At 41.7% G+C, this 19,514-nt stretch overlaps 1 protein-coding gene across 1 annotated transcript; it reads left to right on the forward strand.

Moving 5' to 3' along the window:
* The first annotated feature begins 28 nt into the window (after positions 1–28).
* rnf121.L (ring finger protein 121 L homeolog) lies at positions 29–18,566 on the forward strand. The gene is given in 11 exon segments (NM_001086511.1): positions 29–160; positions 717–861; positions 6,190–6,227; positions 6,938–7,079; positions 9,641–9,795; positions 10,897–11,004; positions 12,598–12,718; positions 14,349–14,482; positions 15,089–15,190; positions 15,590–16,446; positions 16,953–18,566. Coding segments are annotated over 9 exon segments (984 nt in total). The 5' UTR covers positions 29–160; positions 717–798; the 3' UTR covers positions 15,711–16,446; positions 16,953–18,566.
* The last annotated feature ends 948 nt before the right edge of the window (positions 18,567–19,514 follow it).

Here is a 19,514-nt window from a genome sequence, read left to right on the forward strand (position 1 = left end):
ACGTGGCTGGGCAGCTCAGGAAGCGGAAGTGAAGTAATCGATACAGGAAGTGAAAGAGCCGGACAGTGGAAGGGTGTAGGGGGGGTTTAATTTACGTTGGTGTCGAGTGCTGAGGTGGAACAGTTAGTGACCTGCAGGATCTGTCGCTGGTGCAATGGGGGTAAGAGCGAATGTTTGGTACTGGGGTTACTGTGAGGCGAGTGCGGGCTGCCAGCTCATCACTTACTGATTGACGTGTAGCTCCAGCCCGGGGAATGCCGGGATACGTCAGATTCATGGGGAGCAGGGAATGAATGGCTGGGGGCGGGGCTGTACGATCAAGGGGGCAGTGGGTGACTGGAGACAATAGGACAGATATAGAGTAATGGGGGGAGAAACTGAGAGATTGGGGGAGGTGAATGAATAGAAGAGTCTCCCCTCAATGTAGAGAGAGAGAGAGAGAGAGAGAGAGGCCTGTCACTCACTACTGGTCAATGTGACTGAGGAGACCCAGTCTGTAGGGACAGGGGGAGAAGCTGTGGGCTCCAGTGCTGGGGGAGATGGGGAGAAGCCAGTGATACATGTCTGGGACAGGCTTGGTGATTCTTTTGGCCACTTGTCATTTAGTTGCGGCCCTCCTGCTGGATCTGTCACTGGGGGGAGGGACAAAGGGTCAGTGACACATTGGAAGTGATTTTCTCATCCATTAATAGACTCTTCCCTATTTATTCCGACAGGTTTGTCCCAGAGACAAGAACTAGTTGCCGTTCCTTCCTGTGATTGGTCAGATGTTCATAGAGGCTGCTGTCATAGTACAAAATGGCGGCAGTGCTGGAGGTGGAAATCGGGGGAGAAGCTGTGAGAGAAGCAGCGGGAGAAGAGGTGAGTGGCCAGTGGAAGGGAATCAGGAGCAGTGAGTTGTAGCTTGGAATGTACCAAGTACAAGTAGGGGAGTCAATCTGGGCTACTCACACTGCCTCCTTCTCTTCGCACTGGCTGGAGGGCTGCCTTACCTGCCCCTCTGTCACTTGCTTGGGGTTCACCCCAGAAACCAACAGCTTTATGTCTCTACAAGACTGTCCCCTGCTCATGATCAGGAAATGCCTTAATTAAAACTTTATTGAGATAAGTGATGAGAGGATCAGATTGATAGATTACTAGTTGCAGTACCACTTCTCACCACTTCAGCAACACCTGTTGTTCCCATAGGCCGTAATAGAACAGCGCCACAATCTGCTTTCATTTTAGCAGTGATAGTTGAGATTCATTGGTTCCCTTGGGATATATCTGTGTCGTTTATGTTCCTGATTCTCACACTGTGGGTTATATATAGATACAGGTATGGGACCTGTTATCCAGAATGCTCGGGACCTGTTATCCAGAATGCTCGGGATCTGGGGTTTTCCAGATAATGGATATTTCTGTAATTTGGATACGTCTACTAGAAAATCATATAAACATTAAACAAACCCAATAGGCTGGTTTTGCTTCCAATAAGGATTAATTATATCTTAGTTGGGATCAAGTTCAAGTGACTGTTTTATTATTACACAGAAAGAGGAAATTGTTTTTTAAAATTTGGAGTATTTGGATAAAATGGAGTTTATGGGAGATGGCATTTAGGTAATTTGGAACTTTCTGTATAATGGGTTTCCGGATAATTCGAAGAAAGAACAGGGCTGCCTGGCACTCAATCGGGTCCACAGGACCAGAAAAGTTTTAAGTTAAAAAATATATCTTTATTTTACAAAGTTAAAAAATGTATACTTGCATCTCCACCCACCCTACTCGATTCGTACCCATAGATATATATATAAGTCCAGAAAGTACCTGCACTCTATCCCCTCAGGTTTGTGGTGGGTGCTGGGTTAATGTTATGGCATATAATTTTCAAAGATAGATCCGCACTCCAAACAATTCAATCAAAGTGATTTTTATTGAATTATCACTCACGTGTCCAACGTTTCGGCCCACATTGGGGCCTTTATCAAGGATAAAGGCCCTAATGTGGGCCGAAACGTTAGACACGTGAGTGATAATTCAATAAAAATCACTTTGATTGAATTGTTTGGAGTGCGGATCCATCTTTGAAGATTAGAGAGAGAGAGATATAATCGGCACTCACCATTCACATAGTCAATTGCTGGGTGCTAACCAATCAATACTTATTATTCACAGTCCATGATAAATATATATATATATATATATATATATATATATATATATATATATATATATATATATATATATTTCCAGAAAGAACCGCACTCCAACTTGGCTGTTGAATAAATTCACATTTTATTGTGCTAAATTTGCGTGTCCAACGTTTCGGCCTACATTAGGGCCTTTGTCAAGGATGTGGGCCGAAATGTGGGCCGAAACGTTGGACACGCAAATTGAGCACAATAAAATGTGAATTTATTCAACAGAACAAGTTGGAGTGCGGTTCTTTCTGGAATTATATGATAAATTTTGATCCAGCACCCACCATCGAACTAACAGATCCGGATCAGAGTGCGGCTGCCTATGTTACTATATATATATATATATACTATATATATATATATATATATATATATATATATATATATATATATATATATATATATATATATATATATATATATATAGTAACATAGTGCGACACTCAACGGGAATACTTGTGAAAAAAATCAATATTCATTGGAAAAAAACCGACATTTCGAACTGTGCTCTTTTTTTTTTTTTTTTTATATTTTGTTATCCTTGAGAAAGAGCACAGTTGGTGTTTACAACATCAGATTTTTTTCAATAAATATTGATTTTTTATTCTCGTTGAGTGCTGTACTATGTTACTTTATTTGCCTTATTTACCAGCACCAAGCTAACTTGCTAAACAAGTTTAGGGTGTGCTCCTCCATGTTTTTCTATATATATAATATAACATAACTATGGGCCAATTGAATGAATAATAAAGGGGCCAGGTATATGTGAGTAGGAGGCGAAGGAATAAGTCTGGTATCATATATTTAATGTTCTCCTTCTCCTATTTTCTGTACTTTACCCATGTAGAACCCCTGCACCAATCAGATGCTTGTATTCAGTAGTAGAATGCAGAAGATTGATTGGATTTAATTGTTTGGTGCCTGTGTCCCCTATGTACAATAAGCCATTGTCACTTCCCTGAGGCTGAGATATTGGCAGTGGAGGAGGAAACGACTCCCCCCTGAGAAGTGGGAGCATGTGCTAATCTGCATTATTCTACTTAAAGTGACCATCTGCCACTGCTCTGCTCTTCTGGCCAATTAAATTTGCCTGTTTTGTCATGTGACTGGGGCACACACACACAAAAGCCTGGCTCATTTGAGGAGATGTGTAAGTGTGATTCCAAGTGGTGGGACAGTGGATGATGGCTGCTGAGAGTCCTGTGTTGGTTCCACACTGTTATTATTTACTGTTATTATATAGTGAATAAAGTAGCCCCTCTTGAAAATTATAAGGATATTATAAGTTACCGAGGAGTTTTATGACCATATAAAAGCAGGAGGCTGAAGGCTGAGTGTTTTTATACAGGTCATGGAACTCCGAGGTAACTTCTAATATCCTAATATTTTACAACTGGGGGTACTTTATTTATTATAATACACAAGTTTCAGTCAGTCATGTGACAAGTGACCTCACTACTCACCGTTTATAACTGATGACATCAGTACTGCAGGCCTGCTGCAACTGTGTAACATAGTAAATAAGATTGAAAAAAGACACACGTCCATCAAGTTCAACCTTTAGTTTTTTTTAATCTGCCTAACTGCCAGTTGATCCAGAGGAAGGCAAAAAAAAACCATCTGAAGCCTCTCCAATTTGCCTTAGAGGGGGAAATTCCTTCCTGACTCCAAAATGGCAATGGGACCAGTCCCTGGATCAACTTGTACTATGAGCTATCTCCCATATCCCTGTATTCCCTCACTTGCTAAACACCATCCAACCCCTTCTTATACCTATCTAATGTATCAGCCTGTACCACTGATTCACTTCCCAGCTCTCCCTGTAACACCCCTTTCCCTCCTCTAATCTCATTGGCTCCCTCCTGTCTGCTGGGAGGAGCTACTGGTGAATAAAGCATCCGACCCTTCCTTGTACCTATCTAATGTATCAGCCTGTACCCCTGATTCACTTCCCAGCTCTCCCTGTAACACCCCTTTCCCTCCTCTAATCTCATTGCTCCCTCCTGTCTGCTGGGAGGAGCTACTGGTGAATAAAGCATCCGACCCTTCCTTGTACCTATCTAATGTATCAGCCTGTACCACTGATTCAGGGAGACAATTCCACATCCTCACAGCTCTCACTGTAACAAACCCCTTCCCAATATTTAGCTGGAACCTCTTTTCTTCTAATCGGAATGGGTGACCTCGTGTCAGCTGGAAAGTTTTACTGGTAAATAAATCATTAGAGAGATTATTATATGATCCCCTTATATATTTATACATAGTTATCATATCTCCCCTTAAGCTCCTCTTCTCCAGTGTGAACAACCCCAATTTGGCCAGTCTTTCCTCATAGCTAAGATTTTCCCTTTACCAGCTTAGTTGCCCTTCTCTGTACCCTCTCTAATACAATAATGTCCTGTTTGAGTGATGGAGACCAAAACTGTACGGCATATTCTAGATGGGGCCTTACCAGTGCTCTATACAGTGGGACCCCCTCCTCCCGTGACTCTCTGCCCCATTTAATACAAGTCAAGACCTTATTTGCCCTTGATGCTGCTGACTGGCATTACTTGCTACAGACAAGTTTATTATCTACAAGGACTCCAAGCTCCGTCTCCATTATGGATTTGCCTAGTGCAGTCCCATTAAGGGTATAAGTGGATATTGTTACATCCCAGGTGCAGGACTTTACATTTATCAACATTGAATCTCATTTGCCACTTAACTGCCCAGATTGCCAGTTAGTCAAGATCCTGTTGCAAGTGCCACATCCTGGATGGAATTAATTGGGCTGATAGTTTTGTCTCATCTGCAAACACTGATACATTACTTACAATACCCTCCCCTAAGTCATTAATGAACAAGTTAAATAAAAGTGGACCCAATACTGAGCCCTGAGGGACCCCACTAAGAATCTTACTCCAAGTAGAGAATGTCCCATTAACAACCACCCTCTGTACCCGATCCTGTAGCCAGTTTCCTATCCATGTGCAAACGACTTCATTAAGCCCAACAGACCTTAGTTTAGAAAGCAATCTTTGGGGGGCAAAGTATCAAACGCTTTGGCAAAATCCAAATAGATCACATCTACTGCCCCCCACTGTCCAGCATCTTACTTACCTCATCATAAAAATTAGTCTGACATGACCTATCCTTCAAGACATGCTGATTGTTGCTCATAATGTCATTCACTAGGACAACATTTTGAATGTGATCCCTTAACAAACCTTCAAATAATTTGCCCACCACAGATGTCAAGTTTACTGGCCTATAATTGCCAGGCTGAGATCGTAATCCCTTTTTAAATATTGGAATAACATCAGCTTTTCTCCAATCCATAGGCACCATACCAGATGAAAGTGAATCTGAGACAATCAGAAATAGGGGCTGGTCTAAAATTGAACTAAGCTCTCTTTGAATATGGGGGTGTACATGAAATGTTTACATTCATTTTTATTAAAACTTTATGAATTATATCCACTGACTAGACTGAGCTGAGCCATTAGTGCAGTTATAAAGTGAGCCTGGGAACTCAGACTCCTCTATTGTATACGCTGAAGAAAAGAACTGATTTAACACATTTGCCTTATCTGTATCTGTTACAACCATACTGGTACCATTATTTAATGGAGCAACACTCTCAACCTGCATCTTTTTACTATTAATAAATAGTGTACTCTCTCCTCTCTTGAGTTGGACTCCCAAAACCTGACTCCTCTTACTGTACTGAGCCCCCTCACCATGAATCACTTCTCTCTTATACCCGTCCTGTCCCTCAGCATTGTTTGTTACCCTCTGACCCAGCAAGCCACATGTTTAGATCTGAGAGCCTCGCCCTTTTAACTGAGCTACTTGTGGGGGTTCAAATACACTGCAGAGTAGGTGAGTCCCTGGGTTGAGTCTTGGAAACACTGTCCAATCAGGCAGATTTGCTGTGATCTAATGTTCTTTCTGCCTCCATGTAGTTTCTCTTTATTTCCTGCCTCTGATATAAATATATTTATGGTTTTTCTTCTTCCCACAGTTGGATTTGTCTGAACTGGCACCAGAGGAACGATGGAGGTAAGTGGACGTACACCAGAAGATTACTGTATTGGTTTATGGCACAAGATTAGGGCTAGATATATTTTACAGAGCCGAGGGAGGTGTCTTATAAGACACACAGCCTGAAAAGTTATTTATCTGAAATGCAATGCTGGCTGGAGATGCTTGTGAGTGATGCAGCTAGGAGATAGGGAAAACATTTAGGGTGATGGCACGCAGGGAGATAAGTCACCCAGCAACAAATCTTCTCTACTGCGGGCGACTAATCTCCCAAAATGCCTTCCTGCCAGCGTGATGGCATACGTATCTCTTTGTTTTGTCCAACTACCCCCAAGTGAACTGGCCTGCCATACCTGCTACCCTAACATCAGAACTGTGAAGCAAGGTTGCTGAACAAAGGGGCGCCCCTCTCCCCCCCAAAATATTGTATGTGACAAAAGAAATGCAGGGAAGACCCTACATTTACACCCCTCCAACGCTATTTGGAGGGGTGTAAATCAGCCCTAACTGAGCACCAAGCCACATTAAGAGCCAAAATGTGGCAGTTGAGTGAAAGCAGTATATGCCAGTGAGTCATTGTGGATGCTTCTACTGAGCCGTTTTAGGCGCAGGTTTTAGGATCCAGCTCTTTTGAGGGTGATGAGCCTACCAGGGTATTAACAAAAATAGGCAATAGTAGCTCTTTTTAGACTTGTTTGTTTCAAGTGATATTTCTGGTTTGATTTCAGGGTGGAACACGCCCGTATGCACGCCAAGCACCGGGGGCACGAAGCCATGCACGCAGAGATGGTCCTTATACTTATTGCCACCCTGGTGGTCGCACAACTGCTGCTCGTACAGTGGAAGCAGAGGCACCAGCGCTCCTATAATGTAAGTGTGAGCCCCTCTATAATGTAAGTGTGAGCCCTCTAGTATGTCGTTTTTATTTATAAAATTCTACATATATATAATTATTTATAAAATTACACTGCAAATAATTCACTCTACAATATAAATGTCATTCCTGAAGTGTATTTAGTTGTAATATTGGTGTGTAGGTGCATCTCAGGTCATTTTGCCTGGTCATGTGATTTCAGAAAGAGCCAGCACTTTAGGATGGAACTGCTTTCTGGCAGGCTGTTGTTTTTCCTACTCAATGTAACTGAATGTGTCTGTGGGACCTGGATTTTACTATTGAGTGTTGTTCTTATATCTACCAGGCAGCTGTTATCTTGTGTTAGGGAGTTGCTATCTGGTTACCTTCCTATTGTTCTGTTGTTAGGCTGCTGGGGGGAGGGGGGATGATATCACTCCAACTTGCAGTAAAGTGTGACTGAAGTTTATCAGAGCACAGGTCACATGACTGGGGCACTTGGGAAACTGACATGTCTAGCCCCATGTCAGATTTCAAAATTAAATATAAAAAAATCTGTTTGCTCTTTTGAGAAACGGATTTCAGTGCAGAATTCGGCTGGAGCAGCACTATTAACTGATGTGTTTTGAAAAAAACATTTTTTCCCATGACAAGCCCAAAGCATGTTCCATTCACTTTCCATCATTACAACATCCAGTGTGGCCACCATACAGCCTCCATATCTTTAACACTACAGTCTCCTCTTCCCACCACGTGCCATTTGTCCTTTCCTTCTTCACTTTCCCTTATCTCCATCTTGCTTTCAGGCTGGTGTTTGTGCAAGTCTGGTCCTTTCAGGTTTTTCGGGTGTGACCGGCTCGTGCCCCTGTATTTGCTCTGTGCGACATTGTGTTGTGTGCTGTAAACTCTGAGCCTCTGTTTGTTTTGTGTATCTGGGAAGGGGGTTAGTGTTTGTTCTGGTTTCAATGAACTGGACTGACATAATCTCACATAATCTCACATAAAGGCAAAGCTTCCTTGTTTTGCTTTATGGCAAAAAAAACTATTCCCAGAAACAACCTAGTCCCAAACATTCTAATAAAAAGTCCCATAAGCAAATGCGTCTGTTCCACTCAGCTGGTTATTATCTCCGATCTCTGTGGGACATGGGGCACATAATATACAGGCAGTTGGGTTAATGACACATAATTGTTCAGGTTTGACTTCAATTAACTGTCGTTTCACAATCGTCAGTCCTTGAGTTGGCACCATATACGGCTCTAATCATAAGACTTCACGAGAGCATTACCAGTCCTATATCCTGCCCTTCATTTGACTCGGTGATAATTAAACTTAATGTGTAATTAATTAATGGGCAGTCAGTACGGGGTTGTGCAAACATGGGAATGGAGGCTTCACTGAGATTAGAGATTGCGCTACATCATAAGGAACTAGATCTCTGGAATTCTGGGGATTGTAGTTCAGCAGCAACTGGATAGGACAAAGTTTCTGTTGGAAACAAAAACTGCCTATAATCAACCTTCAGATCTAAGCAACGACCTTTAAAGGGGTGGGTCACCTTCAAGTTAACTTTTAGTATGTTATAGAATGGCCAATTCTGAGCAACATTTTGATTAGTCTTCATTATTTATTTTTAAAAGTTTTTAAATTATTTAAATTATTTTCCTTTTTCTTCTGATTCTTTTCAGCTTTCAAATGGGGGGTCACTGACCCCATCTAAAAACAAATGCTCTGTAAGGCTACAAATGTATTGTTATTGTTACTTTTTATTACTCATCTTTCTATTCAGGCCTCTCCTATTCATATTCCAGTCTCTTATTTAAATCTGTGCATGGTTGCTAGGGGAATTTGGACCACAACATGACCGTGCAAACTGGAGAGCTGCTGAATAAAAAGCTAAATAACTCAAAAACCACAAATAATAAAAAATGAAAACCACTTGCAAATTGTCTCAGAATATCACTCTCTGCATCATACTAACAGTTAATTTAAAGGTGAACTACCCCTTTAAACGACTCTGTTCTACAGGTTTAACTAAGAGACTGTAATTACTATAAAATAACTGGGCGGCACCCGTATAGCTGGGTGTATGCAGAGCGACTGGGCTGTGGGTGCTGGAGGGTATTTTGTTACTGATAAACAAGGCAATAAAGCTAAATCCACTTGATATGATAAATGGGGCAGATTGCATTAGCCCCTAAAGGATTTACCTACAACTGATTCTCTGGACTTCCTGTTCATGGGCTGCTCTCTTTCCTTTGGTCAGGTAGAAGGTGGAGCTTAGTCCCACCAGTACTAATCTCTGCAGTCACCCACAAATGGTGACCAGAAAGAGCTCTTTATCAATGTAATGGCTTTAAAATCTCCCTGTCTTATATGTTGGGTCAGCTCTTTCATTGGAGTCCAAGCCCCTCCCCGCCTGACTATGGGGAAGAGAGCAACACAGAAATAGTAAGTTCTCTCCTGTTGCTCCTTTAGGTTGCGGCTACAGTGCAGAGCAAAAGGCTAGTGGAATCATAAGGGATATTCCAGAACCAAATAACTTAAATCTAATCACTGTGAGTGGTTCCCGTTACAGATGGTGACCCTCTTTCAGATGTGGATCGTCCCTGTGTATTTCACAGTAAAGCTGCAATGGTGGAGGTTCCTGGGCATATGGTTTCTGTTCTCCATAGTCACAGCATACATCACATACAAAGCAACAAGGAAACCCTTAGAGCTGACCACACCCAGGTGAGTCCAGGGCTACCAGCCAAGGGAACTGCCAATGCCAGGACTGCCTGCGAATCGGCTCCCTCTCTGAAAGATTATTCCGAATAGGTAGTTAAAGTGCATGTAAAGACATAAAAATAAAATCCCATTATTACTTTCTTTAGTGAAAAAGAAACCTATCTCCAATATACATTAGTTAAAAAATGTGTAGTTTTTATAAGAAACCTGACTGTATGCAGTGAAATTCTCCCTTCATTTACTGCTGTGGATAGGAATTGTCAGACGGTCCCTAACTGCTCTGCAGGGAAACAATCATACTTATGAACAGCAGGGGGAGCCCCCGCCTTACTTCCCAGCCATGCAGAACTCAAGCAGCTTTGTTTGTTTCCCTGTAGAGCAGTCGGCGACTGTGTAGAGATTTGTATTGGATTTTATTTTCGCCTTTACATCCCCTTTACTGTTTCCAACTCCAGCTGCAGGGACAAAGATCATGGAGCCAGATTTAAACAGATAAACTGGGATTTTATTTGGAGGATTATTTTGCTGCAGCCACTGGTTCTGCAGAGTTGGAGAAAGTTTATATTAAACAATACAAAAACTATAAAATCCACATTAGATTACATGACAACACAGGACCCAGTGCAGTCTGTATATTCTAATTATTAATCAGTCTTGTTGTATGATGATCCCTAAACAGCCCAGATCACACTGAGCATGTGCACAGTCTTGGTCTTGCAAAGATGTATAACAAAATTACAAGATGGTGACCCCCTGTGGCCAACTTTGAAAGCATAAATCATTTGTTTGATTAGGCTTGTGGTGCAGTAAGTTTATGTTTATGTTTAGTATACAAAATACAGCATTTCTACCCTTATTCTATTTAACACTTTACTTCCCCTTTAATAATGGAGCTGAACGGTACAGCCCTGCCTCATTGGGTCCTGATCCATTAGTGTAACAATGATATAAACCATGGGAATGTGTTACTGAGATAATCATATCTGGCTAGGAATCTATGCTGTGAGGGGCCTCCTGTATCTATAAATGATTTTGAAGGACACAGGTTAGAAGTGTTGATCAGTGAGAAATCCTTATTATTATGTGTTTGTCTCCCACCCCCAGGCTGGTGTATAAATGGTTCCTGCTGCTGTACAAGATGAGCTATGCCACTGGAATTGTGGGATACATTGCCGTCATGTTCACTCTTTTTGGCCTAAACTTATTGTTCAGGTGAGTCATTAATAGCACTGAGTATTTATTGTATTTGTCTCTGTGGCCTTAATTCTCATCTGTACACACCTTAAACCGTTTGTTCACCTTTAAATTAACTGTTAGTAGGATGTAGAGAGGGATATTCTGAGACAATTTGCAATTGGTTTTCATTATTTGTGTTTTTTAAGTTATTTAGCTTTTTATTCAGCAGCTCTTCAGTTTGCAAATTCAGCCATCTGGTTGATAGGGTCCAAATTTCCCTAGCAACCATGCACTGATTTGAATAAGAGACTGGAATATGAATAGGAGAGGCCTGCATGCAGAGACAAGTGATAACAATTATCAATAACAAAACATTTGTAGACTTACAGAGCATTTGTTTTTAGATGGGGTCAGTGACCTCCTATTGAAAGCTGGAAAGAGTCAGAATATAAAGGCAAATAATTCAAAAACTATAAACAATAAATTAAGACGACTGATTGGAAAGTTACTTAAAATTGTTCATTCTATAACATTTAAAGGTTAGCTTAAAGGTGAACCACCCCTTTAAAAGGGTGGTTCACCTTGAAGTTAACTGTTAGTATTATGTAGAGAGGGATATTCTGAGATGATTTGCAGTTGGTTTTCATGTTCTATTATTTGTAGTTTTTGAGTTATTAAACTTCTCATTCTGTTTGCAATTTCAACATCTAGTTGCTAGGTCCAAATTCCCCTAGCAACTTTGCATTGATTTGAATAAGAGACTGGAATATGAATAGGAGAGGCCTGAATAGAAAGATGAGGAATAAAAAGTAAAATAACAAAAAAAAAAAAAAAAAAAAAGCAATAACAAAACATTTGTAGCCTTACAGAGCATTTTTTTAGATGGGGTCAGTGACCCCCCCCATTTAAATGCTGGAAAGAGTCAAAAGAAAAAGGCAACTTATTAAAAAACTAAAGAAAATAAATAATGAAGGCCAATTGAGAAGTTGCTTAGAATTGGTCATTATGTAATCTACTAAAAGTTAACTTAAAGGTGAACCACCCCTTTAAAAGGGTGGTTCACCTTTAAGGTAACTTTTATTATGCTATAGAATGGCCAATTCGAAGCAACTTTTCAATTGGTTTTCATTATTTATTTTTTTATAGTTATTTGCCTTTTTCTTATGACTCTTTCCAGCTTTCAAATGGGGGTCACTGACCCCATCTAAAAACAAATGCTCTGTAAGGCTACAAATTTATTGTTATTGCTACTTTTTATTCCTCATCTTTCTATTCAGGTCTCTCTTATTCACATCAATGCATGGTAACTAGGGTCATTTGGACCCTAGTTACCAGATTGGTTAAGACGCAAATTGAAGAGCTGGGAATTTGGACTCTAGCAACCAGATGGCTGAAATTACAAACTGGAGAGCTGCTGAATAAAAAGTGAAATAGCTCAAAAACCTTCAATAATTAAAAATGAAAACCAATTGCAAATTGTCTCAGAATATGCCTCTCTATATCATACTAACCGTTAATTTAGAGGTGAATAACCCATTTAATACTTGAGCTGTATATAGAAACATTCCTGCAGCTACATGTGTGTATCATACCCCTCCATCACTATTGTCATTATTATTGTATTTATAGGATAAAGCCAGAGGATGCCATGGACTTCGGGATATCACTTCTGTTCTATGGCCTTTATTATGGGGTGCTTGGCCGGGACTTTGCAGAAATGTGTGCAGACTACATGGCATCCACCATAGGGGTGAGACTATTCTATTGGATAGTTGGTGAGACATGTATGTGGTTATGATACTGCCTGGAGCCCAGGGATAAGGGAAACCTCGGGAATCTTAAAAGACAAAATACAAGTAAATGAATTCAAAGTAGAGCCATTCACACAGCTGCCATAATTACACTTGCAATGTGTCTAACTGCTTCTGGTACATACACATATTTTCTGTGATATTTGTTATACATGGGCTGATAAAAGGTGCAGGAAGACTCCCCCGACTGATAGCTGGCCGAAAATCAGTCTCTTTGGATTGAGGACCTGGTTTGTTGATGTAGTCCTCTCTCTGACTGCCAGCATTCCTGTCGTTGTGATCTGGGCCCTAGGACCCACAATCACATCGGCCCCATATCTCTCACTCAAGTCGGCCATATTTGAGCAAGATCTGCTGGTTTGGTGACCTCTCCGATTGAAGAGCATTTGCCCATGTATGGTGTCTTGGCAGAGTTATCACATGCAGGGAAAGAAATAAAACACACACACACTGATGAATATTAGAATAATATATTGTAATAAAATTAATACATCACCGATTGAAGACAACGCAACGTCTAGCTGAGCTTCCCTTGGCAGACTTCTGAGAGGAACATCAGCTGGGGGACCCGGGCCAGATACAGAGAACTCTCAAAACCAGATCAAGCGGGAAAGGGTTCTACACAACCTTCTGCTTGTAGATGAAGTCCCGAAGCCCCTCCGCTGAGTTACTTTTTATATTAATATAATAACAAAGTAAAAGATGGCTACACGCCCAGAAGAGTGACCATGAGAATGACCACGTCAATGTAAAAAACCAAGTGCATGAGATACAAGAAGGAATTATTATATTGAAATAATAAAGTAATAGATGGCTACATGCCCAGAATGTTCATGAGAATGGCCATGTTTATATGTTTATGAGTTAATTAACTCCACTCCTGCTGTTCCCTTGTCTCCAACTAATGCTAATACATCTGTATAACAACGAAGGAGCCATATTGGATACACTTGATCACACTCACATTCATTCTTGGCCTGCCATGTCACATTTGTATCACATATGGTAAAGCAAATGTTATTATTGCACAGCAGTAGTATTACCACTAGGTGGCACTGTGTTCAAACATAAAGTGGCAGCTGCTTTGTAATTAAAGGCATTAACCCCTAGGTCGTTACTTAACATAAGCATTGCCCATACAGAAGGAAAGGGAACTTTAAGAGTGAAAAGTTATGATATATATTTCAAAGAATAATCTGTTACTGTCAGAATGGGACCATCCAATATAGAGCAAACATTGCTGCAAATTCATCACTCCAGATTTACAGGGAAGGAATGTTCTGGGCACACAATAACTTCTTTCTATACTATAAGGGAAACAATATGGCTGCTCTTGCCCATATATATAAATAAAAAATATCCAAAGATGTAGGTTGTGCGGCTGCAAGAGAGAACTGTACAGAGAAACTTGTCATTTATCTGCATCTCTGTGTATTCAGTTAATGTCAGTATATATGTTGTTCATATGTCGGTGTATGTGTATATATATGTGTCAGTAGGATGCACCTGTATAATTGTCTCCATGTGTAACCTGCAGCCAGTAACCCTGCTGTGTCTGTCTCCATACAGTTCTACAGCGCCTCGGGGATGCCCACTAAGCACCTGTCAGACAGTGTATGTGCCGTGTGTGGCCAGCAGATCTTTGTAGACGTGAACGAGGAGGGGATCATCGAGAACACGTTCAGGCTCTCCTGCAACCATGTGTATCCTTAACAACTGCAGCTGGGGGTGCCTGAGTGTATGTAGCACTGTGTCACTAACAGAGAACTAGAGGGGAGCTAATAATGGAAATGGAACTACAGGATAAAGTGTTCTACCTCTCCTGAGCAGTGACAGCTCTTGGCCAACTAATAGTTAATCTTCCCTTTTAATGGATGTGCCGGGAGGAGGTGCAGTGGAACCGAAATTCTAGTCTGTACTTTGTGATGCTCTGAGAGAAGGTCAGACCATTAGTGTTGCTGGGTGGGAGACACCTGCATCATACAGGAGATCCCCATACTGTAATGAAATATCCTGGGGGTACCAGGGCTCCAGCAGTCCCCAAAAGTAGGAATCAATATCCCTCAGCGCGGAGTAAAAGTGGCAGAATGCAATATTTCAGGGCAGTATTACAGGCTGCTTTATAATTAGGGATGCTCAGAATCTACTATTTTAGGATTTGGCTCAATCTGAAATCCTTTGTGAAAGATTCAGCAGAGCCCTAATTTGCATATCTGGTGCAACAGCCCAGAGCCCATTCTCCTGTATAGAGTGTGAGCAGTGCATGTTTTCTGTTTATTCCATTTCCCTTAACCCCCAGTCTCTTGCAGCTTTCATGAGTTCTGCATCCGCGGCTGGTGCATCGTGGGAAAGAAGCAGACCTGTCCGTATTGCAAGGAGAAGGTGGACCTCAAGAGGATGTTCAGTAACCCGTATCCTTTCCTCTCATTTGTGGGGTACAGGGGTAACATAGTTGGGCTCAGGGGGAGGCAGATCTGTTTGACTGAATCAGCCCCACTGCCATTGGTGGAGTTCTCTAGTCCCTGATACTCCGATTGGCTGCCTGCATAGCATTGGAGTTACATTGGAAGCCCCTTTAGTAGAAACCAATTGGCTGGTGGGTTATTGGCTCCTGTATAGAAATATCAAATTATCTATAAACAACAGGGGCCACTATAAATGGAGCACAGAGCAGTGGGAGGAGCTTGGATACATTTAAAAGTCATTGTGGGGGACTGATGGTGCCCCCTCATACCGATTCCCAGGTGAGTATATAATGCAGAATGCCTGATACACTTGTTTCTTTTCTTCCTTAATCCCATGACTTCCAGATGGGAGAGACCACACGTCATGTACGGGCAACTGCTGGACTGGCTACGGTACCTTGTTGCCTGGCAACCTGTAATCATAGGACTGGTACAAGGCATCAACTACTGCCTAGGACTGGAATAAGCCCCTCCCCCAACTCCTTTCTCCCGCCATGTCAACATCCATGTACCGGAAACCAACGTGATTGGGCGCCAGCGAGGCACCTCCCACTCCTCAGGATTCGACCCGGCGGCCTCTCCTCTCATGGAAGCTGCTCAGACACAGCCGTGCAATGTTAGCGGGACGGGGCCCTTGTTCTATTATTTATCACAACAATTTCTTTGCCCCAAGGGACCCACCACTTTGTTGTTTATTTTAATCCATTTATCCCCACTCGATCTCCCAGGGCAGCAGTCCATTTAGCCTTAGATGTGTGTGATATTAACCCCTGCAGTGTTAGGAGCACCATAACATCACCCTCTTCTCTAGGAGTGGCGCCACCTAGCTGCCTGGAAGATTTATTGGTGCATTTGTGGCTTTCAATGGAAGAGGAGGAGACTGGAATCCATCAGATTTAAAGGCACAAGCACCCGTCATGGAGCACAGAGCATGTTCTGGAAAATCCAAACACCCACCTGTCTCCTCTCATGACTCCAGCGCTGGAATTGTACCACCAAACCGGCTGTTTCCTTCCCTAAAACCCACGTTAGAAATCTGACTTTTAAGAAATGTTTTAAAAGAATGTAAATGAGAAACCTGATTGGACAGCGATTTTGTTTCTCCCAAAAACCCCATGTTTATACAAAAGGGGGCCGAAAACGCAGACCTGGGTATAAATGAAGCAAAGAAATTCAATATTAAAATATATATATATATATATAAAATATCAAAACAGGGGGGTTGTGGGAGCACTCTAAAGGCTTTAAAGTATATATAAGTATAATAAATGCTATTGCATATGTACCCAAAACAGGGATTATTTTGTTACAAAGTTATGATCATAAAATTGATAAGCCACCATACCACGTCAAGGTAAACCCCGAATGGCGGTCCCTAACTTGTTTTATATTTTATGTGCATTTTAGCATTACCTGTAATCAATGTCCGTTGAACGCTGTTTTTTCACTAAAGCCCTTAGTGAAAAAACAGCGTTCAATGGACATTGATTACAGGTAATGCTAAAATGCACATAAAATATAAAACAAGTTAGGGACCGCCATTCGGGGTTTACCTTGACGTGGTATGGTGGCTTATCAATTTTATGATCATAACTTTGTAACAAAATAACCCCCTGTTTTGGGTACATATGCAATAGCATTTATTATACTTATATATATATATACTTTAAAGCCTTTAGAGTGCTCCCACAACCCCCCTGTTTTGATATTATATATATATATATATATATATATATATATATATATATATATATATTATATATATATATATATATATATATATATATAGTAAAGGGGAACTTTGCCCAAATAAAGGAAATTTTTATTAAGAGTCACTATCTGCCTGGGTAGTGCTACTCTCTGCACTGCTGGTTCTGACTGTTGAAACAATGGAGCAGCTCACCTACTACTCTTGCATTGTCTTCATAGTTCTGTTCTTTACAGACGGAGCAAGGAATTGTGGGAATATTGGCTGGAGGAGAACTGTTTCCCAATACATTTACCAAAGTCAGAAACAGCAGTGCAGAGAGTAGACCTTTTTTTCTTATTGAACATTTTATTATGTCCGTTACTTGGGGGGAGTTGGCTGTAAGTGCTTGAGCAGTGCAGGGATGGAACCATAGTCTGTGCAGTTCAACCTCCATAAATGAAGTGGTCGCTACTATAAATCTGTGAGTGTTGTGGTTTGATCCAGTACAACTGGGACTAATGGTACCAGGACTGAGTGAAATTGGTATTTATACACAAGAGTGGGAGCTGCCATACTGCTTGCCTCAGCCGACGGATACGCCATTGCTTCAATAGAACATTGCTATCTGTCGGCTGCCAAGATTACTGCTGTTTATAGAACATGGCATTTATTAAGGAGAGGGAATGTTGTGGACACTCGCTATGCAAACCCCTCAATATTGTTTGTGTACCTGAAGTGATATGGCAGCTCCCATCTCTATGCAGAAATACAAATACCCATAGAAGGAATTCGGAGTACTGTCTGGGGGAAATAGAATGGCAGCTCCCACTTGTGTATAAGCAGCAAAGGAGTAACCCAGCCGGGCAGTAACCCATGGCCACCGTTCAAGTTCTGGCTTTCGTTGTTCTTCCCGTGGTGTCGAATCACTGACTGGTCGCTATGGGTTACTGCCCCTTGTTGCGAAATTAGTAGGATTGTCGGCCATGAATAATGGGGATTTTGGTTTCTCTTGTGGTGAATTGAGGTACATATCCGTCAGTTTGATTGTTATTTACAGGTGAAGGTGATGGATTGTTCTAGGGTTCAGTATTTTCACCCATTATTTATGATGTTTCTTAAAAGTTGGTGGTTGTTACCCACCCCTTGGGTCAGTCTTGGGGGCATCTCGGCCTCCATGCACCGATGGGCCCACAGAGATTGGTTGCACTGTGCTAAATCAGGGTGCAACCTAACTGGCCGTGACCAATGTGCAGCATGAGACCGGGCAACAAATCTTCTTGTATTTGAATTAAGTGGGGGGTCTCCTGTGTGGCCTTGGGCTGAATCAGCAGATCCACCTGAAATAGATCAGCCCCAGTAGGTATGTAAATATTAGGCACATACAACTTGCTGCCCTCCAGTCCCCCCACAGTGCCCTAAAGTCCAGCTCTGGGTTTCACTGCATGGAGTCTGTACCCCCCTAGTCTCTGAACAGGAGATTGTCTTTATGGATTGCTCCACTCCCCGGCGGGTGGGACGGGAAACTATTTTATATCAGACCTGGACACGGTTCTACTGACTATTTATTCTGTTAGGAACAGAGTCGCCCCGGCTAAACTCGATCCAATAAAATCTCTCATGTTCTGCTTTTAATTCTTTCTCGTTGTCTCTTCTGTGGCCTGGAAACTCTTCTTCTCGTTTTGTTGTTTGAATTTACTTTTCCATCCTGATCTAGTTGTCCAGTCTGGTATTGTTCCTCTGACCATGGAAACCAAGAAAAGGCTGCTGTGTAGCTGCGGAGATACGTACAAAAACATCTGCCGTACCCCCAAATATCCCTTTATGAGGACAGATGAGCAGTTTGCTAATTGGGTTCTTTATATCCCCCACCTGTATAGAAGGGAGCAGAGGTACAGGCTGTAGATGTAGAAGAGATGAAACCATAGTTCAACAAAGGTAAGTGGTTTGGTTTTTAACCTGGGTTCTACTGTTGAATTATAAGACTGCAAAATAGGAGATTCCATGAAGGAGATGGCTACAGGAGAGAAGTTCTATTGATGTGCTACAGCAGCAGTCGATTGACTTCTCCAGTCCAAACCTTCTTTGAGAGGACCAAGATAGAAGATTCAATGAAGGAGATGGCTATAGGAGAGAAGTTCTATTGATGTGCTATAGCAGCAGTTGATTGACTTCTTCAGTCCAAACCTTCTTTGAGAGGACCAAGATAGGAGATTCCATGAAGGAGATGGCTACAGGAGAGAAGTTTTATTGATGTGCTACAGCAGCAGACTGACTTCTTTAGTCCAAACCTTCTTTGAGGGGACCAACCATTGATTCAGGCCCTCTTTAGCTTATAAAAACGTTGTGCAATGGTCTTTCAACCATAACTTCATGGTGGTAATTAAGTGTTTATCACAGATCTCATTCTTGCTGACCTCCAAAGTGGACTTTTGGGTATATTTAGGAGAGCAAATAGGTATTCTCCCCAGACCTTACTCAAATTGATCTTGAGTCGGAGCCTCCACCCTGCCCCGGGGGCAGCCCCATAGTTATGGAAGCATTACAGAGGCTGCTGATGGAGAGAAGCTCTACTCATCCATT

This window comes from Xenopus laevis, chromosome 6L, assembly GCF_017654675.1.
Source record: "Xenopus laevis strain J_2021 chromosome 6L, Xenopus_laevis_v10.1, whole genome shotgun sequence".
Taxonomy (NCBI): Eukaryota; Metazoa; Chordata; class Amphibia; order Anura; family Pipidae; genus Xenopus; species Xenopus laevis.